The following is an 11,323-nucleotide window of genomic DNA, read 5'->3' on the forward strand; positions in this document are numbered from 1 at the left end:
ACAGAAGAGAGAACAGGGTGGAGCATAATGTGTGGTGAAAACTGCATGAGGGTGATATGATTGGTTGGGTGGAAGTGAAGTGAGGGACTGAATAATTAATTGTGTGTGTGTGTGTGTGTGTGTGTGTGTGTGTGTGTGTGTGTGTGTGTGTGTGTGTGTGTGTGTGTGTGTGTGTGTGTGTGTGTGTGTGTGCGTGTGCGTGCGTGTGTGTGTGCGTGTGTGTGTGCGTGCGCGTGTGTGCGTGCCTGAGAGAAGAATGCCTGAGAATTGGGGTGTAGTGAGTGTGGAAGGGATTGGGGTGAGGAGAGAGAGATGCTGTTGCCAGGGAACAGTTGCCACATAGAGGACCATTGACAACAGTAGCATCAACTAATGGAGTAAACAAAGCAACACAGAGACTGGCACATTTGTTTTGCAGGTTGCTTTAGGGGGAAAACGTAAAGGAGGGAATCACATGACCTGCTTAATATAAATGATTTATTTATTGGACTGGAGGAATTTGATCGCAGGCGGAGCGGAATACAACGGAGAATTAATATTGGTTGTTGGGGAGAGGAAAAAGAGATTCTCCAAAGGGAGTTGGAGCCACAAGCCGAGAGAGAGAGAGAGAGAGAGAGAGAGAGAGAGAGATATCACGATGCCAGAGCAGATGTCTTCTCATTAAAGGAATGGTGTGTGCTGGTGGTGTGGAGGTCTGAGCTGAGAGGCAGCCCGTCGGCCAGTCTTTCACTCTCTTCTTCCCAAACAAAGGTGGCGAGAGGCGGAGGAGAGGAGGGGAGAGCAGCACAGACAGAGGTGCTCCCTGTCTGAAGACACCTGCTGCTGGCTAGTGGCTGACATTGAAGACACTGTGCACGACTGTGTCTGTATGTATGTGTGTGTGTGCATGTGAATTAGTGTGTGTGAGAGAGAGAGAGAGAGAGAGAGAGAGAGGGGAGAGAAGCTTGAGCCTGTCTCCATGCATCACTTCTGGTGTGGAGGAGGATTACCATTTCCACCCCTCACATCTTTTGCATCTGTGACTGAGGAGGGAGGACGCGCAGCCACGGACGAGCCAGAGGTTTTCAGGGGATCTCTCACCGCTCATGTGAGTATGCTCTCACTCTGACTGTATCAATGCCCTTGCATTCCTATTCTGCTCACTGCATGAGCAGACACCTTGGACGCACTGCAAGCATCTAAGGCTGAGGGGAGCGCAGCGGTACATGAAAACCATTTGGAGTGTTTCTGTCATGTCTTCCGTTTAGGATTGAAATGCTGTGGGGCCGTTTTATTCTGTGATGTAATGTGCTGCACATTCAGTAGGCATTTAACCTTGCAAGGAAGAGATTCTGTTTTTTTATGATCGTTAATTTTCCAGTTAGATTTTAGTATTTTTCAGCTCATGTCATTCGTATGTAAACAATAGTGTGAAGAAGTAAATTAATCGTCTTTGATGTGATTCATAATGATGTAATTTCTTTTCTCTTCCCCACACTTGGTCAATTGAGAGTGTCACCACATACCACCACTTAGCTTTTTGGGGGTTTGGCACCGCTGATGATAGCTGACGACGTTGACTGAGTGTGGTGCCTTAGTGGATTTGGCTTCATTTTTAATTTGGGTTAGACTAGTTAGTATCATCTGAGACTGAGGTTGGCCATGTGTGATGATGTCAGGCCTGCCGTAACACGCTGCCTCAGTCAATGTGAGGCAAGGCTGCATGTGTGACTGTGCCAAAACTCCCATGAATAGTAAATATTACATAGGTCGTTAGGAACCCATGTCGCATCGTTCATCTGAACAGTGAAAGACAAGTACATCATCATCACCACCACCATCACCATCTTCATCGTCATCGTGCAATTCAGACAAGAACGACAGCTAGTTGTCGTGATCAAATAGGGTTTTTCCTGCAGAAAGCTTCTGATTTATTTTAATTTCCTTTTCTTCTACTACTTGTCTGCATTACCGCTAAAAGAGCGTGATTTATCTCCTTAGCCCGTAACAACAGACAAGCACTTAACACGCCTTCCCTCGGAGTGTCTGTTTCTAAATATAACCTGCTGCCTGAACCTGGGAATCCTCAGCCACTCACTGGAACCTGCGGTTTGGTTGCTGATACAAAGAGGACAGGAATGTGGATGCATTTAAATATCCGCAGGGCTGTTTATCTTATGCAGTTACCCATGAGGAGTCGAGGACGCCAGCCAACACATACCTGTGGAGAGCGTCTTTATACCGCCGTTGTCTCTCTGCTGTCAGTGTGTTGACATATTGGAACGAGGCATCAATCATTGTGTGAAAGTGAATTCTCTTCTAATTGTTGAGCATCGATTCAGGAATATTTTAGTCTTGAAGTAAAAGCATATTCATAACACAGAAATAATACAATTTCACCTGCAACAGCGTGATGGTGATGAGGACAGAATCAGTGTGAATACTGATCAAACATGTAGCAATCAACTCAGCCCAGCAGGATTAGGTGGACCAGTGAGGACGGATTAGGCTTGAATGTTCTCCTCCTTTATTGGCCTCTTGAATTCCACGCAGGCACCTCAGAAGAGTTTGACTTTGAGGAAAGCTGAGGTCAGAGAAAAGGCTCCTGTCCGAGTGAGTCACATGTCTCTCACATGGGCTCCTGTGGGGAGGGGGGTAAAAACCACGCGACCTACATTCAGCCCCCAAATTGTAATGAAAAAAGAGAGCGAATTAATTGGGTAAAATCCTTTTATGTTGAGTCTAGTGTCTGTGTCATTTGAAGAGATAGAGTTTTCCTCTGTGATTGTAAACGGTGACCATTAATCTATAATATGACTCTCTCCTCCACCCCTCCCCCTCCCCCTCCAGGCCCCTGCTCCACCCTCCTAGGGATGGGCACCACAGAGGCAACTCTACGAATGGAGAACATGGAGGTGAAAGACGAGTGGCAGGATGAAGACTTCCCCAGGTGGGATCACTTTAGCTTCCACATCAGCTGTTCATCTCTCTTTAATGTTGTGCCCAGATCAAACATGGCCGACTCGGTTGATGCGCTGGTCATTCATCTCATTGTCTGCACTAATTACTTGAAGTCACATTCTGAGCGAGAAGCAAGAGAGAGAGAGAGAGAGAGAGAGAGAGAGAGAGAGTGTGTGTGTGTGTGTGTGTGTGTGTGTGTGTGTGTGTGTGTGTGTGGTGTGTGTGTGTGTGTGTGTGTGTGTGTGTGTGAACTCTACATGCATGCATATACCAAATTGTTCCTTTCAGCACATTTTAGTTTTAGAGAGCATCATTTTTGATTAGGATAAATGCAATTAATTATTGCTTCAAGACCCAGCAGGATTTCAGAGTTTTGCTCTTTATGAGCCAGCAGCACCACGATGCTTTCAGTTCGATGTTTACTCAGGTATCACTCAAACCTTGTGAGCACTGGGAAGCCCGACTGTTTATGTGTTCATTTGTGTTTTTGTACCAATGATGCTGTTAGCCTCATCCTATATATGTTCTGCTGAGTCAGCATAAATGGAGCTATAGCAATTCAAGTCTACCTCTTATTATAGCTGATGATTGTTTTATACATTTTCTTTCATCGCAGGCAAGATAACTAACTGCTGAACAAATATTGTACTCTATTATTATATTTATTTTGCGTTCATGCCCACCTAGAGGTCTAGGTATTAGCTGTCATCTACTACAGTTGCATGGGAGGAAGTTGTCGGAATATTTTGTTGCAGAGTAGAGTTGTATTAACGAACTCACAATTGCTGGATGTGGTGGGAATATTCGCCTCTAATATAGAGAGACTATCAGGTGGTCCTTGTCACTGATCAAGGTGTGACGGTTTCATTTCATGTTCACCAGCAGAGGCACTGAAATAAGACAGCTGGTCAATGGTTTCCCGGAGTGGGTAGAGAGAGAAAAGGAGAGAATACTCAGAGGAGTATTCTCGGCTGGGGGGGAAACAGGCGCCCCTGGTCGGCCGGGGCGCCTGTTCGGGGGGAGGGGAACTGGGGGTAATAGCATGATCCTCCCACACGCTGCATCCTGCCCGTGAAGCTCCTCCCTCCCTGATGTCAGGTGAAAAGAAGCGACTGCACATCTAGTGAAGGAAGCTCAGCTCTCCCGAGATCGGCAGAGGGGGCTGGAGCAAGAAAATGGGAGAAAAATCAGTAGAAAAAAAGTGAAGACTGGATAGCGTGGGAGAGATTGACGGGTGGAAAAAGAGCAAGTGAGAGGTGTGTGACAGTGTCTCTCCCCCCCCTCCCCCCTCCCTCCCTCCCTCCTCCGTCAGATGGGGAGGCAGGAAGCCAGGGAGCAGGTGCAGCTCTCTCCATAAGCGACGTCATGTGACGCAAACGGCAGCCACCAGTCAACAACACAGCATCACCAGGAAAATGGAGGCAGGTTTGGCTTAGGAAGGGAGAGAAAGCCAGCAGCATATGGATCATTAAGCTAGCGATGCTCTGCCCCAGGCTGTCTTATTAGCTGCTGAGAGGAGAGGGAACGAATAAGGGAGTCAGGGTGAATTAACTCATTTGAAATCGGCTCTGACAAAAGCAGCCCTCTGCTCTTCCCCATAAGGTAAGCATCATTCTTTCACCCTCTGATATGTGATGTCTGAGCTGTGTCGTCGTCATTCGGATTAAGTAGCCACAGACAAGGAACACAAGAGATGCTCTTCGTTCAAATAGATCCCTTTTCCTATAGAGCAGTAAGTAACGGTGTTTAGGTAAAGGGCTTCGCTTCTCACAAAGGCAGTCTGGATATGGTAATCACCGCCGGAGTCGTCCTGAGGGGATAGGGTTGGGCCGTTCATCAATGCTCCTTGCTGTCTGCTGGTGCGCTCGCTCTCCCTGGGCTGTGGCCAGTGTTGTCGACTCAGGAGGTGCACACACACTGTCCTTCTGCAGAGGGAAGGGTGAAGGGGTTGGCTTACACAGGCAGGGATGCAGCGTGTCTGTGGAGATGTGCTAAAAGAGGACAACACTGCAATATAGCGTTCGGTCTCTGTCGCTATTCTCACCATTCAGTGGCACCAGCGTGTTTTCTCTCAGTTCTTTGGTTGTATTTGGATGCTGCTCAGGCCCACAAAACAACGCATGCACATGGAAGCACATTTTGCCCAATTGCGCACACACACTACACACAAACACACACTACACAAACACACACAAACACATATGGAGAGATTTTAACCATCGTCCTCAACTCCATCTTCCTTGTTTACCAGGTGTCAACAGTAAATAGCATCCAACCTCTCTGCATCTGCACACACAGGGGGGCTTTTTCTCTCTTTTTCATCCTCCATTCTCCTTCCTCTCCTCTCCTCCTCTCCCGCTCTCCTTCTCTCCCTCTCTCCTTCTCTCCCTCTCTCTCTCTCTGCTCCTCTCCCTTTCTCCTCCCCCCTCTCTCTCTCCTCTCCTTCTCTCCTCCTCTCCATCTCTCCGTCTCTCATCTCTCTCTCCTCCCCCTCTCTCCTCCTCTCCCTCTCTCCTTCTCTCCCTCTCTCCTTCTCTCCCTCTCTCCTTCTCTCCCTCTCTGCTCCTCTCCCTCTCTCCTTCTCTCCCTCTCTCCATCTCTCATCTCTCTCTCCTCCTCCCCCTCTCTCCTCCTCCCCCTCTCTCCTCCTCCCCCTCTCTCCTTCTCTTCCTCTCTCCTCCTCCCCCTCTCTCCTTCTCTCCCTCTCTCCTCCTCCCCCTCTCTCCTCCTCTTCCTCTCTCTTCCGTCTCATACCCGGCCTGGCAGCAGCCCTATAATCTCCCATTTGTCCCCAGAGAGACGTTAATTACCATCGCCCTCCTCGTCTGCTCGCTCCTATTTGTAATGCAGAGCCAGATCAGTGACAAGACGCTGGCGTTGACTAGTGGTGGCATGGTCGATTAACACCATCCTAATTATAATGTTACATTTCACTGCGAGGCCAGATCATTATAGTGTGTGGTGGGGAATAGGGCTTAGCTAAGTCTATTAGGGTTCCTTTTAAGTGGCATCGTCGTTTTATTGGAAAGCTCAACCTAAAGTTCTTAATAGCATCATATCATGACTTGCTACTCAAATAGACACAGTTCTGGACATGCGTACACAGATTATTAATAATATTTATGTATGTTTCCCTCCAGACCACTACCAGAGTACGGAGACATGGAGTCCTCCTGTGGTCTCACCGACAACAGAACTTGTAAGTGTAACTGACGGAGACGACAGAATCACTGATACTAGAGTATGAGTATGAGGATACCAGTGGCATAGATACAAGATGCTTAGAATTAGAGTTAGTGCAAACACTACATGTATGGGTTAACTTACACTTCTTGATCTTCTGGCTGTACTGTAGCTCCGCCCACCTCCCTGAATGTGAGCCCAGGTGGAGGAGGCGGGACCTCGGCCCACCGTAAGAGGCGCACGCTGATCGCCCCGGAGATGAACCTGTCACTGGACCAAAGCGAGGGCTCTTTACTGTCAGACGACTTCCTGGATACACCCGACGACCTGGATATTAACGTGGACGACATCGATACGCCCGATGAGACAGACTCACTGGAGTTCATCACCAATGGCAACGACCTGGAGTGGGAAGGTGAGGGCTCAAGAGGACACACACACATGTTTAACTCATTTACATCTCCCCTTATTTAACCCTAAACCTAATCTCTAGCCCCCAAAATACACATTTCTCTTGATACACACATATGGGGACATGTACACACACAAACACACATTTGTTTTACTATACTTCTGATGCCTTTGTTAATTTCTTAATGCAAAACCCTGAACTAACCTTAATCTTGACTTTTACCCAAACGTAAACCTAATCCCAATTTTAACCTGAATTCTAAACCATAGTCCTAAACTAACCCTAACATCGACACTTAAACCTAAACCTAATTCTAATTCTAACCTCAGTCCTAAACTCAATTCTTAATTCTCAACTAGCTCCTTGAAAAAGTGAAGATCATCCAGGTTTACCTCACTTTGCAAATATGTCCTCACTCTGAATGTCTCTAGGATAAAGGTACAAGAAAACACACACACACACACACACACACACACACACACACACACACACACACACACACACACACACACACACACACACACACACCTAGGAAGCTCTAGCAATGACACATGATCAAAGGAAGCCACAGTGCACAGCATGCATATTCCAGCGCAGAATCAAAAACAAAAGCCAACTGTGTCTGTCCAGACGACACGCCGGTGGCCTCGGCCAAAGCGGGTCCTGCTGACGGGTCAGGAGAGGCGGACGAGGACGGGACGGGCGGGAACGGACGTCTCTGGAGGACGGTGATCATCGGAGAACAGGAGCACCGCATCGACATGCAGGTCATCCGACCCTACCTCCGGGTCATCACACACGGAGGTTGGTGTCACTCAGCAGCAGAGACACTAGGAGTGGGACAATATATCGGAACTCAATATACCGCAATACAAAAATGTGACGGTACATATCGCGGGGCAGAAATGAATTGTGATATTAACTACATTTTATTCTGCTGTAGTAATAGCAAATGAGACAGCTTATCCACCACACTTTCAGAAGCACTTCATTGAAATTATATTATTTGCACTTTGTAATTAAATGTTTAAATAGTTTACATTCTCGCAAGCCAGTGCCATTGCTAGAAATATGTGTGGTTCAGATATAAACATAATTGTGCACAGACACACTTTGTTGTCACTGAACTTTTAGACATCGTATCGTGGTTGAATCAAATTGTGAGCCCCATATTGTGGATCATTCAAATCATATTGTGAGATATGATTGACATAAAGGTTAATATATTAATTTACAATGGAGGTCATTCAAAAACGTCCTAGCTGGTGATAGTGTATGAAACAAAAACAAACATTTATTGTAATCTCTATTGGAACATTTTATGGTATAATCTTCAACAGTGATATCCTCATAAGATTTACCAATTGATTTTTACAAAGAGGTAAAGGGTAAAAAGACCCAGTAAGACCAGCATTCAGGTCAAAGGATTTCTGCCTCTAGTTTATTAGTGTCTCATGTAATTGTTGTAGCTTTGTCTGAGGCATTATTCACCACTAAAGCCCAATTTATGCTTTGTCTGCTGACACTTTTGAAACGGTCGCCGACAGAAATGAGGACTTGAGTCGACACTTTCAAGTGTCGGCGAGCAGTGTCTGCTACCTAGTGAAATGTCTAGTGTCGCTGACTACGTCACATAATGTCGCGCAAGTGTGATTGGCTATATAGACGGGCACGCGCTTGACTTCCTTGTTTTAGTTATCATGAAATTAATGAACGTGAAATCCCCGCTATTTGTATCAGCATGTCCTTGATGTATGACTTCGTGAAAATCACAAAGAACACCGTGACCAACTTCCCAGAGAGAGAGGAGATGAGTTGTGTGTCGTTATATGCGGCTGCAGTTACATCTTGCCTCCGACGTGGGTTCACTGACAGCATTCCCTCTCTTGGCTGTCTGCACTAGTTCTCTGCCTCCCTCTGTCTATAGTGTCACGTGACCGTTGAGCCGAGGAGAGAAGCATAAATGCAGCAACATGAGCGACACTTTATTTTTCGTCTGCGACCATGTGCTGAGCACACTTTCTAATAAGTATAAATTAAGCTTAACTGTTACTCTCTCCCTCTCTTCAGGTTATTACGGCGAAGGCCTAAACGCCATCATCGTGTTCTCTGCTTGTTACCTGCCTGACAGCAGCTGTGCAGATTACCACTACATCATGGAGAACCTCTTCCTGTGAGTCTGACACTATTGACAACAAATCCCATTTCTGAGTCACGAATCTTTAACCCTCCGGAGTCGGCCATATCATATTTGACAGCAAAGATATACTCTGGATGTGACATTGAATATCTCTGGAACACTGTGGCCGAATCACTTAGCCTACTGGTTTTTTCCTCTGAAAGTTAAGGCACTGCACTGTTAGGAGGACTCCAGTGTGATGACAGCCCTTTCAGAAGCTTTGTAATCCAGCCTTGAACTACAGTGTCCTTTTGGAGACTAATAGCTTATTGGGTGGAAAAAAGAAGAAAGGGCTTCTTTGTGAAAACATGTAAACAGTTTTTGATGTGTACAAGTTGTAATGCTTATCCCTCCCCCTCGATCACCAAGACTTGGGAGAACAGTATTCAATTGCCTCCCTGTAATTTTAATACATTTCGGTGAGATTCAATTTCTGCTTTGTTCTTTCTTGTCTTTATGGCCGTGTAACAATTTATACATTCATGATGTGACATCGTTGCAGCATACATGATAATCCAGGTTGATAATCCATCTGATCATTCAGAAAAACATGATGTAGGCCTGTATCACTTGATAGTGCGTTACAGGGTTGAGGTTATACAAGCATTATTACACAAGCAGACCAGACAGACCAAAAGTAGAGGGGGAAATGGCTTAGACGCAGTGTAGGAATTTAGCCAGGGGCAAGGGCAAAACTTCCCCCAAGAAATCTCAGAATGCCCCTAAAAACCATGATCCAGGGGCAAAAATTGCCCCCAATATTTTGATAATTTTATTTTCATTCAATTCATTTAATTTCCATCTCTAACACACACTTGCAACCTGTTGCCAGAAGACGACGACGAACATAGTCACCCAAACAGCGCTGTTGTTCACACTATATGCTTTAGCAACTTTATGCACTGATTAAAGTGCACCCAAAATGTTGTCAATGCCCCCAGTTTTTAGACAGTGGGGGCAAAAGTTGCCTCCAATTTTTTTTTTTTTTTTTCCTATACTGGTTAGACGCCAGGTTTGAGATGGGACCTTTTTCAGCAGAATCCTGCCCTTATTAGGTATCCTTCATTTGTCTCAGCAAAAGCTTTGATGCCACAGCCCTCATGTACAGATATGCAGGATAGGGAGTTTTGAGGTCGCCCAAAGGAAGCCCTGGTTTTTCCCCCATGACAAAGCGTGCCTCCCTGCTCCTCCAGGTATGTGGTGAGCAGCCTGGAGATGCTGGTGGCTGAAGACTACCTGATCATCTACATGAATGGAGCCACTCCACGCGGTAAGATGCCTGGGATCAGCTGGCTCAAGAAGTGCTACCAGATGATTGACAGAAGGTACGAGTCAGAGAGAAATTAGCGAGAGAATATTCTGCAATATTGATTGATTGTGGCAGACCTGGGAGGATAGCTTTATCTCCTGTGTTAAAAAAAACAAACAAGTGCGCATTCACTATGCCAAGCAGCATGTGTGTTACTGATGACATCACTGATGACGTCATCTGGCTGCCTGGCAATATTGTCAGGCAGCTGGCTGCCAGCCACTGATGATGTCATTTGTCCTCTGGGTTGTGAGTCAGTCAGTCAGCTTCAGACAGAGCCAGATTTAGGCTGGCAGCCAGCTAGCTGCCTGGCAAACTAGGCAGCCTAGTACCTATTAATTGTGCCAGGCAGCAATTTGTGACAGACGGTGATCTCACTCGAGCAATTGTGATGTCATCAGTGAGTGATGTCACCAGTGAGTGATGTCATCAGTGATGTCACGCGAGCATTTTGAGGGTTGTAAGTCAGTTGAGGGTTGTGAGTCAGCCTTCCTTCCGACTTTCAGACAGAGCCAGCCAGATGTAGGCTGGCAGCCAGCTAGCTGCCTGGCAAAAAAAAGTACATTCAATTAAAAAGACTGTTACCTTCCTGAATGGAACTATCAAGTAAGGCCTGGCAGTGCTATTTATACCCACTGAGTGCTACCATCATCCACTTTAAACAGTGTGACTAATGTGATTGTTTAGGCTGCCTGCACTTAGTACACACGTGCATGACATTCATACTGGCTGTGTGATGGCAGATGCAAAAGGGAGTAATGGAGCTTGTCATTTGGTGTCTGTCAGCAGGACTGGGATGACTCACAGGATCTATTTCTTATGGGGTTCTCTATTAAAAGAAAGCCTCTATTTATCCTCCTCCTCAATCAAAAAGCTCCGTAATACTTTTAATGTCTTTTGTTACTTTACAACTACACATACTTGCTCTTGTTATTTAAACTAGTGTTACAACTGGGACCTTTGAATGTGTCTATCTCATCAATTATCATATAAATTTGGCATTGATAGTTTTAATCTTGTTGTCTAGGGTACTATTTCCCATTAAGCTTTCGTTAGATTCCTCTAAAACAATCGAAGAAGACCTTCATCATAAACTGATGAGTACTGTTTGGGCTATTGTGTTTTAGCATGACCATTAGTGTAGAACGCTTTGCTCTACCTCTTCCAGTAGCTTGTTGTCTTCCCCACAAGGCATGGCGTCGCCCCTCCTCGTCTCGCGGTTGCACTCTCGGACCGCCGCAAGCGCGCGCGGGGGGAAGGGGGGTCCCTCTCGATCAGCTGTTGTGGGTGAACAGCTGTG

General features: G+C 46.1%; 1 protein-coding gene across 1 annotated transcript in view; it reads left to right on the plus strand.

Annotated features, from left to right (window-relative positions):
• Positions 1 to 2,852: 2,852 nt before the first annotated feature.
• atcaya (ATCAY kinesin light chain interacting caytaxin a) overlaps positions 2,853 to 11,323 on the plus strand; it is a gene marked incomplete at both ends in the record, with an annotated part of 10,077 nt that continues 1,606 nt past the window's right edge. The window contains 6 exons of the mRNA XM_083648434.1: positions 2,853 to 2,929; positions 6,081 to 6,139; positions 6,296 to 6,538; positions 7,166 to 7,339; positions 8,606 to 8,708; positions 9,908 to 10,039. Of these exons, the coding sequence (XP_083504560.1) occupies positions 2,853 to 2,929; positions 6,081 to 6,139; positions 6,296 to 6,538; positions 7,166 to 7,339; positions 8,606 to 8,708; positions 9,908 to 10,039 (788 nt within the window). The remainder of the gene's footprint in view (positions 2,930 to 6,080; positions 6,140 to 6,295; positions 6,539 to 7,165; positions 7,340 to 8,605; positions 8,709 to 9,907; positions 10,040 to 11,323) is intronic.

Source organism: Poromitra crassiceps (genome assembly GCF_964638095.1).
Source record: "Poromitra crassiceps genome assembly, chromosome: 12".
Taxonomy (NCBI): Eukaryota; Metazoa; Chordata; class Actinopteri; order Beryciformes; family Melamphaidae; genus Poromitra; species Poromitra crassiceps.